Source organism: Triturus cristatus, chromosome 1_2 (genome assembly GCF_964204655.1).
Source record: "Triturus cristatus chromosome 1_2, aTriCri1.1, whole genome shotgun sequence".
Classification (NCBI taxonomy): domain Eukaryota; kingdom Metazoa; phylum Chordata; class Amphibia; order Caudata; family Salamandridae; genus Triturus; species Triturus cristatus.
Genome location: NC_140580.1, coordinates 550,997,559 through 551,012,281, shown reverse-complemented (window position 1 = coordinate 551,012,281; position 14,723 = coordinate 550,997,559). Strand labels below are relative to the sequence as shown.

General features: G+C 46.0%; 1 protein-coding gene across 1 annotated transcript in view; it reads left to right on the top strand.

Annotated features, from left to right (window-relative positions):
- Positions 1-14,723, top strand: part of PPRC1 (PPARG related coactivator 1) — a 119,717-nt gene that overhangs the window by 58,401 nt on the left and 46,593 nt on the right. The window contains exon 7 of the mRNA XM_085606421.1: positions 13,911-13,971. Coding sequence (XP_085462547.1) covers positions 13,911-13,971 — 61 coding nt within the window. The remainder of the gene's footprint in view (positions 1-13,910; positions 13,972-14,723) is intronic.

Genomic DNA, 14,723 nt, shown 5'->3' with positions numbered 1-14,723 from the left:
TTTTATGTACACACCGGATACTTTAGTTCTTCAGAGTGCATGTTTTTCTTTCCCCCATTTGCTGAGCTTTTCTACCCCCATTGCAGTTTTTTTTTTTGTCCTAGTATAACCTCCCTTTATGTACATGCCAGATAATCACTTTACGCCGCTCCACTCTACATCGTTCTGTGCCATGTCCTTAACTTTTAGCCGTGCTGAACAGCAGCCCCTCTGCTGTGCAGCATGACCCAAAAACCTTGACCAAGTCATAAGCTCTTACATAGGAGAGACATATCGGCTTTGCCAATGCTTGTTGGAATAAAGCTAAATGATACCGGCTTAATCACTTTACCAATAGCTTTGAATCTTGACAAATCTATATTATTTTGCTTAAAACTATGACCTTATAATTATGTAAAAGAGCTCTACTTGGTGAGATCTAGCATTATTCAAATAAAACTTCTCCATTCACATGCTGTGTTCTGTAATTTAAACCCCCATCAGATGTACACACTGTTTTGTGTAGAGCACCCAAGGTTGTAGCTGCATCTGCTTAAAAATGAAAATAAAAATACCTTAATCTTTGGCAATATGCTCTCCTCCCTAATTGCAACTCTTTCTCGGATTGCACCTGGATTTTCGAAACTTGTAGAATGTAGGTATTAAATCTTTCAACTCTTGACACCAACCTATGTGCTGTCCACTCTGTGCATGCTGAGTTGGCACTCGTCAGCAGCTGGGGTGGTGTGCTAGAGAATGCAGGCCTTTGATCCCTCAGAATATTGATTCTTGTAGCTGTCTGCCTCATTAGATACAATAGTCAACAGTATTCTCTCACCGCCTCCACTCAATACAAATGTCCCAGACTAATTTTTCAAGTTGTTAAAATCCTTCCTCTGACTCTAACCCATCCTCCACATTCAGCCCTATTGTGGGGTCCCTCCTCTTTAATATCAGACTCCCGGTGGGCCTCCCCATCACTCCATCCTCACTGTATATCTAACCTAATGACCTGCAGATATTCCTCTGTCACTGTAGTAGCTCAATTTATATTTCTATCCAAAAACCTAAAATTCCCACTTTCATGGAGGGGTCAAAATAAGATTACACAAGTTGTAAAACTGAGACTGTTTGTTGGCTGACCTACTTAAACTTTGATCATTCCCTCCTAAATTCTGTTATCAAATTTACCTTTAACCTGGTGGGTGAGACAAAACCATCTATTGGGATGCAGAACTCTGCTTTTACACCCAGCTTTGGAGAAAAACTGAAAACCTGTTTATTCAGACCACTAATTTTTTGACCCTGCTGGCCAGATATTCTGATTTTATTCTGCCGTGTATGCTCCCATCCAGTTATTTAACTGTAAATTGTCAATCGTGAAATGACTTGAAGAATGTAGCCAGATAAGCCTGGCTAATCTGTGAAGGAGGCGTTGCAGCGCAGGCCATCTGCTCCTTGTAAAATATAACCTTTTTCTCTTTAACCCCTACCATGCGACGGACGACAAGGAGCTATCCGCCACAATGCTAAAGTGCGGACTGTTCCCGGCCATCCACTTCCATGGTACTTAAAATCACTTGAAATCCCTCTAGTGCCCACACCAGATGTATTTCTTTCTGTCCAAAACAGTTGGATTGCTACAGTTTAATGACTATCAGAGTGCACTTCTCGCTGATGATGATTCATTGAAACCCAAATTAAATGAGCCGATTTCAGTTTCACTGCCTACATGCTCAGGGAGCCATCTTAATCTATCCCCCACCCCATTTCCCCCTCCCCGAGCACGTAGGCAGATGGGAGAGGTGATGTTGGGAAGGGGAGAGTCGCCAATTTCCTATGGCATCCCTCCCAAGGGGGATCGCTGCAGGAGGGCGATCCTCAAACGGGGATCCACCCACTGGACACCAGAGAAGGGGGAGCGGCCCCATTGGCAAGGAGCTTTGGATCCCCCCCAATTTGGGGGCATATTCAGTCTCTTCAACTCACCTTCTCCTGGGGGCAGAAAAGGGCAGTAGACCCTAATCTGCCCCCCAGGGAGGCAGAAAGCGCACTAGGGATTGTTTTTGGGTTTTTTTACACATAGAGGTGGGGGCAGCCCAAAATGGGCGTGTCAATGGCCCCACAACCTACAAAATTGTCTACAGGCATATGTGGGCAGTACCTCAATCTGCCCTTCCTATGGGGGTAGAAAGCACATTAGTCACAAGGGATTTTTTGTGTGTAGGGGTGGGGCTGCCAATGCACCGACCCACAAAAGAAATTAATTCTTTCTGCCCCGCCTCAGGAGGCAGATGAGGGCAGAAAGCCCACTAGGCACCATGGATTTGTTAATGGGCATGTCCAGGAGAAGCCTCCTAGACCAGGGTCGCTCCACTTATTTTAGGGCCACATTTTGGCTGTTTCAGTGATTTTTAGTGTCCTCTGCCCCAAACGGGGGCAGAAAATCACTAAAAAACAGGAATAGTTTGTGTGAGAACTGGAGTTTGGCTGGCTGCCTGCGTGTACTGCCCTTTGTCTGGCATTTTACTGGTGGTGTGTGGACCTGCACTTGGCTAATGGTGTGTGTGGACTTGTGCTCAATGACAGTGTGGGTAGCTTGGTGCTTGCTTAGTGGTGTGCGTGGACTGGTGCTTGGCTGGCCGTGTGTGTGTGGACTGGTGCTTGGCTGACTGCGTGCGTGGATGGCGCTTGGCTGACGGTGTGCTCGGATGGCGGTGTGCGTGGACTGACTCTTGGCTGGCGGTGTCGCTTGCATGGATCCTGGAGGGTTTGCTTACCCAGAATACCCCGCAACCCTCTAATTTACCTACTCCCATTTTCCTCACAATTCTGTGTGGGTACTTTGTAGGATCACGGCACAAATTTCCTACCACCCAGCATTCCCCTTGGTCTCCCAAGAAAAATGATACCTCACTTGTGTGGGGGCCCAAAGTAGCGTCAGCCTAAAAACGTATAAACAATCAGCCCTTTTGGAGACGCTTTGGGCCCCCTTCAATCGCTAAACGTTTTTGGCCCTTCCATGTCATTGGCACTTGGCCCATCCACACAAGTATGGTATAATTATCGGGAGACTGAAGGGAATGCTGAGTGGTAGGAAATATGTGCTGTGCGGTGATCCCAAAACTTTCCCACACAGAGGAAAATGTGACGTTTTAGCAATAAAAGGGCTTAGCACAGGGGCGGGGGAAGGCCTAGCAGCAAAGGGGTTAGAGAGTCCTTTGGCTTGGGTATGCACCAAGGGTGCCACAAACAGATATTTTGACATTTATTTTAAGTTTGCATGTTAAACCATTTCTTGTTCCAATGTTAAGGTTTTAAATGGAGGGTCATGGGGCTCAGACATTTTAATCCATGCTTTTGGGGCCTAAACTTTTTTCTTTCCCCCTTCCCTTGTGATTTCTATGAGCTTTTGCAACTTTTTATTCCTTTTTCCCTGCTAAACATTGAGCGTTTGTTAGCCTGAAACCTACTGCATTTAATAGTTATGAAAGGTGGGAGCTTGGGCCACCCCAATAAAGTTATTTGAGAGCCCTGTAGTTAACTATAATCGGTGCTCCTGATTTTATGGTAATTTTTAACATTTCCGTCTGTATTTTTCCATATTTGTTTTGGCCATCTTATTGGTATTTATCCATATTTATTGTGTTTTGAGAATAAATGGAGCCGTACAATGGTATATTTCCACGTGTATTTAACTATTTGACGTGCACTCGTACATGGATGCCTGTCACATTCTAAAAAATTAAGCAAACACGTATAACAAGACTTCACTTACTGGTACATATTAGCGCTATGTTCACATATGCATGTATTTAAGGAAATCTCAACCTGTTTTTTTTTTTTTTTTAAATCTCCTTGCTGTCTATCTGCTCAGCTGTTGCCTGGAATTCATGAAAGAGCGCATGGAGATTCTCACAAAAAGCACCAATTTCAGTATTTTTCCGCTTTTAAAAATAAATGCAGACCAGAAACACTGTTTTCTGTCTGTATATACCTCTAAAAATCAGTAAAGACGGAAACCCGGAACCTTACATTTTAATAGTCACTTTCACTTGCTCTGCTGTTCTCACAACCCTGAGCTCATCAAGTTGGTATTTAGTATACCTCTTAGCAGAAAAACATCCCTGAGCTCCCCCCTCAGTTGAGGGGGTTGTAGCCTGTACAGTGAGTAGCCATCATGGTACGAGGAGGTTCCCAATGATGAAGCATGCCACCTACAGTGCATGAGCGAAACTGTCCTATACAAGTGACTTTCCACGTCGGGTTTCCAGCTAACCTACAAATGCTCATAGACCAAAGGGTTCCGTTCTGGGTAGGGGAGTTGAGCCTTGCAGGTCTTTAAACCTCCTCTGGCCCTCCTTAGTGTTAGAACTGCAATATTATGAGCCAAAGAGATAAAGAACACCGTTTTGGAATGCCTTTAATCCAGGAAAATGGGATCCATTCCTCTTAAAAAAATATGCTGCTTCAGTTACTTTGACAATCTGTCAGATTTCAGACCGATCACGAAGTAGTTCGCACTACTCTATGGATTTGTTTTGCGATTTACCTTTACTGACTTTCTTTGCTAAATGTTTCAAATGTTTATGTATTCTCACATTTTGGGCTTGAACGTGGCTTTGTCAAGGAGCGGGGTGATCATTTTTTTCCGTCAGTAAGGGACTTACCCATTGAGTAAGCATATGTTATGGATGTTTGATTTGGTGAAAGAGGTTCAAAGCTCAAGATATGGTCAAAGGCACAGTCCGAAACAGCTCTGCACATCAAATAGACGCTTGATCTTGCTTGATAGCTTTATCAAATCTTCCACTTCATCGGTTTTGAAGGTAGTTGCAGGTGATCAGTTAAAGGTAAAATGGAATTGGAGCCTGTGGAGTAGATGAGTGTTATCCACTTTCCTAGAGTTGATTTGCTGATCCTTGCAGTATTTGAGTCGATATCTCTGGGAAATTCTCATTGTGGTATGCTTCTGCCTTGCTTGTGGGCCATGGGCTGAAAGCAGCCTTAAAACTGCCTTCATTCATTCCGTGCAAACAAAATCTAATGTTATGCCATAATACTTGAGTTTATTTTGACACTACCACACTTAACATTTTAACCTTATTTAAGGTTCTGGGGATGGCTCAATTCATTAACCCATTGGCCACCGTAGATGGCTTTAGCAATTAATTTTCTCTTTGAATCTCTGAACTTGACCACGTTTTAATTGACAGCCCCATGTTATCATCAAATGTTTGCCTCAAGGGCTCGAACATTTCTCATGATGTAAGACTGCTTCCTTGCGGGTCTTGACTTGATTTTGTCTAACTCTGGAAAATAATTGAATCCTTTTCATAGCATATTGGTAAATTGTAACTCTTTTATAAGAATTGTCTTAAAGACACAGCTGATTTGAGCTGTTGAGAGCTAGACTACAATAGTGTACTTAACCTGGTTTGGTCCACGATACAACTTTAAATTGATTTACAGAAATGTATGGTGGAGTCTATTAAACACTGTCTAGAGGCTTGTTCCACATCAGATCTATTTTAACTAGTACCAGATCTGTCTTAGACCTTTTGATTATATTTCCCTCCCTAACTTGCTCTCAAACTGTCAATCGATTGCAAAGACCACCTCATGGAAGAGAATATATAACTTAGCAAGTAATACTATTCTCCCTTTCAAATCTAGTATGCAGGATTCCACCACTGTCTCTTTATAATAATAAAATCACTTCTAAAGCGCATGGCTACTTAACACCAACGTTTACCAGCTCTAGTTAAGGTGAAAAAGATCCTCAACACAGTAAGCTATAATTAAAACATGGCCCATTGGGATAAACCATACAGCCAGGTTTTTAGCTTTTTGCGGAACAGTGGTTATCGAGTATTAGGGTATCTTTCATAGATTCACATGCCTGAATCATTCCCGGTCGTCGGGATGGGAGTCACCGGTAAATAACAAAGCAATGTCTATAAGACATATAGAGTAACAGGCCCCAAAGGGCCCTAGCTTAGAAAGCTATCCACGTCCTTATGCAAAAAGGACCAAAGTTTGGCCAGTAGCCAATCAGCTAGCACCACCTTCTAGAACCCTCCTGGAAGGAGCCCTAGTACCTCAGATTTTCTACCGCACGTTGTGCTAAGGGAGTCTCCACTGAGCTCTGCTCATTGCTTCTGGTTTTCCAGTGTTTTCTACTCGGATTTGTCATGGCTGATACTCCTAAGAAAGGACTCTTCAGATCCTGTGCTTCCTGTGGGACGAAAAGGCTCCACGTGGATGATCAGCATAAGGACTGCCTTTATTGTCTGCACCCCAGCCACAGTGCCAAGGATTGCAAGGTATGTCGTACCTTTTCATCCAAGACCCTGAAGGACAGAGAAGGGCGCCTTTTAATCTGGCTACAAAGGCTGAAGGACAAGGACTCTGTGGTGTCTTCTGAGGAGAGTGAGAGTTCTATTATATCTTCTCACTCCTCACGCAAGCGACCAAGGACGTCCTCTCCAGGCCCTTCGTCGCAGCCACCTCCTAAGAAGCCACACAAAAGGTCTTCCGAGGTTCTGGACTCGTCTATGCCAGGAATCACCTCTCCTCCAGATGTCCAGGTTACATTTAAGAAGCCAGTTTCTGCCCCGTCGCCGACCTCGTCGACGGTGGCTTCATCGATGAAAAGACATCCATCGACGGCAGTCGTAACTTCGGCGACGATATCTACGGTCATATCCCATTCAATGACCACCATCGTCGACGGCTGGTAAAATGATCTTGTCGACGCTGAAAATAAAAAAGTCCTCGTCGTCAGCGAAGCCGCCGACGACCTCGTCGACAGCGGGATCGTCGACGACAGCGCCATCGTCGACAGCAGGATCGTCGACGAAGACACTGTCGACGAGGCCGCCGTCGACGACGACAAGAACAAGAACACCGTCGGCGAGACCAGTGTCGTCGACGTCGTCGAAGAAACAACTCTCGTCTTCCTCACTGACGACGACACCGCCATCGCTGTCCTCGTCGACGCTGTCTCATAGGCCTATTACACCGCCTACACCTCTACTGTTGACGGGCCCGTCGACAGTTATTGACTCTGAGACGCCAAATACATTTGTGCACCTCAAAATCACCAAACGGGCACTAACACCGGCCCTTACATCACCCAGTCGGATCCCTACTTTGCCACCTGCTCAGCTTTTCGAGGAGGAAAATTCAGAGGAGGATAGTATGTTCCCAGCTGCGACAAGCCCTTCACAGCTACATGTCAAATACCAAGATACATCTGATTATGAGGACTTGGACCAGGATTACCAACCGGTTCCACCTCCACAATATGTGCAGCCACCACCTTCTATGGTTTGTCTGCCTGCATCACTGGTCACGGACCTCCAATTCCTGATCACGGACTACAAACAGAGGTTTCCGACGCCGGCGCCTCCAACACCAGTTGCGCCACCAACACCAAGGGCAAGACCGCCACCATTAGTGCTGCAATCAGAGCCTATTGCCACGCCACTTCCTCCCACAACAGATGAGGAAGAAGAGGACGAGCCCGAAGAGGGAGAACTTCAGGAGATCCATTCTCCCCAGGACGAATGGGATGATTATGTCCTTCCCTGTCCCGACTTCTCCTGCCCCCACCACGGCCGACTCGCCTCCAGAGGATATTGGCGGCTTCCATAACATTTTAGAGAGCGGCCCAGCGTTTTCAAATTCCGATGCCCTCGCATCAACAAGACTGCTTCCTTTATGACTTTAAGGAACCCTTTAAAAAGTCCGTGCGAGCGATACCAATGATAGACTACATTTGGGAACAGGGAGTTAAAATTATGCAACATCCTTCCTCTGTTCCCCCAGTGTTACCACGCCTGGACAAGAAATATAAAGCGCCGGACACAGCTCCGGTCTGTCTTACGGGCCACCCGAAGCCAGATTCGGTCATTACGCAGGCCGCACAGAGGAGGTCAAGCAACCCGGCTGCTCTACTGACGGCTCCTCCTGATAAGGAGGGCAGGCGCTTAGACACCATTGGCAAGCGGTTCTCCTCCATGTCGGCCTTGACGGTGAGGGCCTCTAACACCCTGGCTCTTTTGGGGCGTTACAATCGCCAAATGTGGGCAGACATTGCACCATACATGGCAGACCTGCCAGAGGAGTCCAAGGAGGATGCAAAAAAGATCTTGCTTGAGGGAGAAAGATCGGCCTCAGAAATAATTGACTGTGCAATGTATATTGCTTCTACTGGCTTCTGGCAATTAGCGGGCGCAGCAGTTCTCCGACGCCAGGCTTGGCTAAAGGCAACCTCCTTCAGACCGGAGGTCCAGACTAAGGTGTTGGACATGCCTTACGATGGCCAACTGCTTTTTGGCACCCACATTGATGAGGCGTTGCAGGGGATTAAAAAAGACACGGATACTGCCAGAGCATTGGGTGCTTTGCAATTCCGGAACCCTTCCTTTCGGGGCCCCAAGGGAAGAGGTCAATCCTCTGGTAGGGGAGAATTCCACCAACGTTCTTCTTTCTCCTCCTCCCAGCAACACCGGCCGCAATATCAACAGCGGCAACAATCCACATACACGAAGTCCTCCTTTCGTGGTAAAGGTGGAAGGCAAAGGGCACCTCCAGACGCCAATGACTTACGACGGCCGGCCTCCACCTTCTCGCCACCCTCCAAGATTGGCGGCAAAATTTCCCACTTTCTCCAAAATTGGCGAAGAATAATTACGGACCGTTGGGTCCTACAATTAGTACAATTCGGCCATTCCCTGGAATTTATACAAATCCCTCCTCCCACCCCTCCCCGCCCAACACTTCACAAAAACCTACGTCTGTTACTCTTGGAGGTGAAGACTATGCTCCAAAAAGGGGCTATAGAGCGAGTTCCCACAAATCAACGGGGAAAAGGGTTCTACTCCCGCTTCTTCCTTATCAGGAAAAAGGAGAAGAAATGGAGGCCGATATTGGATTTACGGAATCTGAACAACTATCTGAAACAGCAGTCGTTTCGTATGGTCACCATTCAAGAGGTATTACATCTGCTCAATGCGAACGACTATATGGTGTCGTTAGACCTGCAAGACGCCTATTTCCATATCCCAATACATCGCAACCACAAGAAATTCCTACGATTCGTGGTGGCCGGTAGACATTATCAGTTCCGGGTGCTGCCGTTTGGCCTCAAATCGGCACCCCGCATTTTTACCAATGTCTAGCTCCAGTGGCGGCCTACCTACGCTATCACCATCATCAGGTCTTTCCCTATCTAGACGACTGGCTAGTCAAGTCTCCATCTCTTCAGGGCGCGTCCAGGTCTTCAAACGCCTGTCTAACGCTCTTCAATTCACTAGGCCTAACGCTCAATCGAGAGAAGTCTGTCCTTCAGCCGTCTCAGCGCATGAACTTTCTGGGCGCTACTCTGGACACTGTGCTACGGAAAGCTTTTCCATCGAAGGAACGGAAGGACAAGCTGCAGGCTTTGGCTCTCAGGATAATGTCCGAAAGGACGCTGTCGGTGCGTCTCTTCAAATCCCTTCTCGGGATGATGTCTTCTTGCATTCTCTTGGTCCCGCATTGTCGTCTCCATATGCGACCCCTTCAAGAAGAACTGTCGGATCAATGGGTACAGTGTACAGGATCCTTCGACGTCATCCAAGTCACACTCGCGATCAGGAAGGCCTTACAATGGTGGGTGTCTCCCCAGAACCTTTCAAAAGGCTTGCCTTTCTTGCTTCCTGCAGCACCCCACATAATCACCACGGATGCTTCCCTGGAGGGCTGGGGAGCCTTCCTTCAGGAGCTGCAGATAAGCGGGAAATGTTCCCTACAGAGAGGGCACTTCATATCAACCTCCTGGAGCTGCGCGCCGTCTACCTGGCTCTGGTGGCTTTCCTCCCAAGAATCAAGAACTCCATGGTGCTTGTCAGAACAGACCACACAACGACAATGCACTATTTGAACAAGCAGGGAGGAACACGCTCGCTGACGCTCTCTCGAGAATCACAAAAAATCTGGAGTTGGCTACTCACTCACAACATCTCTGCGAGCAGATTATGTGCCAGGCGTCCACAACGTGTTGGCAGATTCCCTCAGCAGACGGCAGTCAACTTGCCACGAGTGGGAACTGGACCAACAAGTCCTCAACAGCATCTTCGTTCAATGGGGCACCCCTTCTCTGGACCTATTCGCCACCCAGATCAACGCCAAATGCCAACACTTTGCAAGCTGGCATCCCCAACAAGGGTCTCTGGGGAATGCCTTTTCGATAGCATGGTGCAACGTCTTTGCGTACGCCTTTCCGCCGTTTCCCCTAATTCCCAGGGTGTTACGGAAGATGAAGGTGGAGCCCTGCACTCTGATATTGATAGCCCCAGCTTGGCCACGGCAGCACTGGTTCACGGAGCTTCACATCCTCTCCCTGGAACCTCCAATCAAACTGCACCCGTTTCCATCTCTGCTAACGTTGCACAATCAACAGGTTCAGCATCCGGATCCAGCGTCTCTCAGGTTATCGGCATGGCTCCTGAGTACAGAGAATTCCAGGGCTTAGACATTCCTCCGGATTGCAGACAAATCCTAGCTAGAGCTCGAGCGGATAGCACCAACAAGACATATTCACTGAAATGGAAACGATTCTGCATATGGTGCAAAACAAACGGGTTGCACCCTCTTTCTTCAACCCCGGAGCAGATTTTACCGTATCTCCTGCATCTCGCAAAATCCGGTCTAGCCCATGCCTCCATCAAAGTACACCTAGCGGCGATATCTCGCTTTCGGAGGTCCTCCACAGGTCCATCTTTGTGGTCTCACAGGCTTATCAAACAATTTCTTAAAGGGCTGTTTCGAACTTTTCCTCCAGTGAAGCCTGTACCACCGGCTTGGCACCTTAACACGGTTTTGGCTCAGCTCATGAAACACCCGTTTGAGCCAATCCACAGAGCAGATCTTAAGTATGTCTCCTGGAAGCTTGCACTCCTGCTGGCCCTTACCTCAGCAAGACGGGTTGGAGAGCTACAGGAGTTCTCAATCCAGGACCCTTTCATTCAGTTCAAACGGGACAGGGTCATTCTTCGGACGAATCCGAAGTTTATCCCTAAGGTTCCGACTCAGTTCCACCTCAATGAACCTATCATACTACGTTCATTCTTCCCGAATCCACACACAGGGGCAGAAAAGGCTCTTCATTCATTAGATGTTAAGCGCTGCCTCAAGTTTTACATTAAAAGGACTAAAACATTTCGGAAGTCTAATCAACTTTTTGTGGCATACAGTAGGCCTAGAAAAGGACTACCGCTCACCAAACAGAGCATTTCCCGCTGGATCTCTTCAGCCATAACCTTCTGTCACCAACAGGCAGGACGTCCACTGCAATCAGCAGTTCGTGCCCATTCTACAAGGGCGATGTCTACTTCCATGGCACTGTTTGCAGGAGTGTCCATGGTGGATATTTGTAGAGCGGCCACATGGAAGACGCCGCATACATTCACCAGGCATTACTGCCTGGACACGGAGATCATGAAGGATGCTGCAGTGGGGCAAGCTGTACTCCGTCATCTATTTCAATAGAGGTGAGCCCTTTCCTTTTTCATCCCACCATCCTGGTCTCTTTACGCACATTTCACACTTATGTTGGCATTACCTGGGTTATGGTTCTTTGATACTTTATCTTTCACATGGATATGTTATTATCTAGTGACTGTATATTTACTGTGCCTGCCAAAATGTGCTTTGTATTGCTTACTATTCTGATTCAGGCATGTGAATCTATGAAAGATACCCTAATACTGGATAAGGAACGCGTTACTTACCTGTAACTGCGGTTATCCAGTATTGGTATCTTTCATAGATTCATATGCAACCCGCCCACCTCCCCTGGAAGGGCTCTCTTGGATCTCTCAGTGATACAACTAATTAGCACTGTGCTTACGAAAATCTGAGGGACTAGGGCTCCTTCCAGGAGGGTTCTAGAAGGTGGTGCTAGCTGATTGGCTACTGGCCAAACTTTGGTCCTTTTTACATAAGGACGTGGATAGCTTTCTAAGCTAGGGCCCTTTGGGGCCTGTTACTCTATATGTCTTCTAGACATTGCTTTGTTATTTACCGGTGACTCCCATCCCGACGACGGGGAATGATTCAGGCATGTGAATCTATGAAAGATACCAATACTGGATAACCGCAGTTACAGGTAAGTAACGTGTTCCTTTTGACTATTCCTGTCTGATTGAAAGAGGCAGGGAAACTCTGGACCCTTCCTCCTAAGGATCTTATAGCAATAGCACATGGCTTTGAAGGGAAGACTTTTCTGAAGCAGTAGCCAGAGCAATTTTGAACAAGCATTTTCGGTGCAAAAGGTCTTGCAATTGCAAGATTTTAAGCAGTTAGCATTGTAAATGATGCCTTTCATTTGTGTTTTTCAAAGCAACACCTACATGAAAAACATTTTCTAATGCTAATAGCTCAAACTCTTGCAAATGCGAGACCACTTTAATGGTGACCGCGCCCCTTTCTTTATACGCTGCTCGCCATATTAAGGTTACAGCGAGCAGCATCTAAAGAAAGGGGCGCGGGCAACATTAAAGTGAAAGCACGTATGGAATGCTTTCACTCAGTGTATAAAAAAAAATTGTAGCACGGTTGCTAAAGTGGAAGCGGTTGTGCTGTAATTTAAATAAGCGTGGCTGCTAAAGTGAATGCACCCCTTCTCTGTCAATTAAATAAATAAGCACAGCCGCTAAAGTGAAAGCAGACCACGCCATACATTAATTGAATAAGTGTGACACTATAGTTAAAGCGGACCGCGCTGGAAAATTAAAAATACATGACTAATCACAATATAAAAGGTGGCGGTATGCTGAGACATGGGTGGAATAGAGATCATTAAAGAAAATAGTGCTCACCGCCTAGATAAAGCAGGCCGTGTAACACAAGTAAAAATCCAGTCGTTATGGAAGGCAACAAATGCAGACAAGGCGGTACCAAGGAGGGACTACTGAGCCTATTCACGAATGAAAAACTATTTTGAAATGACAGTAACAGAAGCCAATTGAAAAGATGGGCGAGAAATGGGCTGAGCTTCCATGCCATACCTTAATACAGCTGCCTCTCAGAGCAGCACGTGTGCTGCCAAAGATCGACCTAAAAAGCAGGTCCCAAAAAAGACCACCTAGGGAGGTTCAGTAGCAGATCTGCTGTGTTTTGTACGTGCTGGAGTCTCATCAACGGAGACTGCGTAACTCCAAGAAAAATAGCATTACAATAGTCAAGCCATGAAATAAAAAACTGGACTACTGTCTCTGGTGGCCACTGGGAGGAAAACCATGTGCGTGAATGCACAAGTACCCAAAAATGTATCGATTTGCCATCTATCGTGGCATAGGGGCTCGCAGGGAAGCACCTACCCTGTCATACATGGCAACCATTTAGAATTAAGATCCACAAAAAATGTTAGGTTAGAAACGGTACAGCAATAGCCTCAAGTGTGGAGCAGTGGGAAATACGAACATGTGCTGAATGATAGTTACTGGGTGAGTAAGTTATTCTTTCTCAATTATAAACCAAAAATTTCTTTGGAATAAGTGGATTCTCAAAAATGTGCTGAACCATGTTTTCCTAAACCAGTCTTCACTGTGCACTTGGTTAACTTGGCTACTTTTCAAACATTGGGTGTTACTGCACTTACTGGTGGTTTGATTGTAGTATTTAGTGCACGACTAATGCTTTTTTATATTTCCAAATGTTGCCATACTCGAAATTGCGAATTATCTGCATTTATGTGCTACTTAATTTTGCTGGCAAGTTCCTGCTTTTACTAACACTGAGCACAAGGATCCTTTGTTCCGCTTGGGGTGGGAGGTAACAAAGCGCTTTATAAGATTCCTTAATTGTCTCCTCGCGCACCATTCACCAGCTCTTGCAGTCCATTTGGCTTGTAGCTGTTAACACATCCGGTTTCTTTTCAGCAAAAGAGGAAAAGCACTGTTCACAAAGTCCTGGTGATAACCTGGCTGTAGGAAACTCTAGGTGAGTATAGACATGGGTTACCCTACAGCTGCATACTGATCTTGTCAAGTGCTCCTTGGAATAGGCTTGAACGGCTGCTCAGTTCTGTTCCTGGGTAGAAGCTTCACTGCATAGTGGAAATATTGTCGAATTATCACCAGTTTAGACATGGCTGTGCTGCATCTCAGTGTATTTAAGTGCCGTCCCACATGCCGAGACGTCTCTTGGCATAATAGCATGGTATTGGCAGCAGTAGTGAGTATGAAAATAGTTTTCTTCTTCATAAAACAATCGTTCTGATCCTTTGTCTGATTTTTTTTAAAGTGACTCAATATATTTTAAATAAGGGAACATGGAATTCTAGAATTCTGGATCACGGTTTTGGACTGATTGTCCACACAAGTGTATGGCCTTAAGAACAGTAAACAGCTGGTTAGAGCCTGAACAGGAGAAGTTTCAAATTGGACAACTATGGGACATTCTATCAGTTTAGAAATGCAAAAAAGCTCCCCTAAAAATCTACGAGCTTGTGCTTACAGCTCTATGATGAACGTATTCAGTATGTAGGTCTACGCCCACTTCATGAAGTAAGAAAGGCGTACAAAGCCACAATCTGTTTTAAAAAATTGTTTACCTTACTTGTGTATGTTGCATTTGTTTTCACATAGTTGAAATTTTCTCCAAGAGTAGCGAGGTTACAACCAACACTCCAGAGATGTGATCTTTGGGACACAGTTCCCTGCTCGTTTGTACTACATTTCCAGAGCATGGAT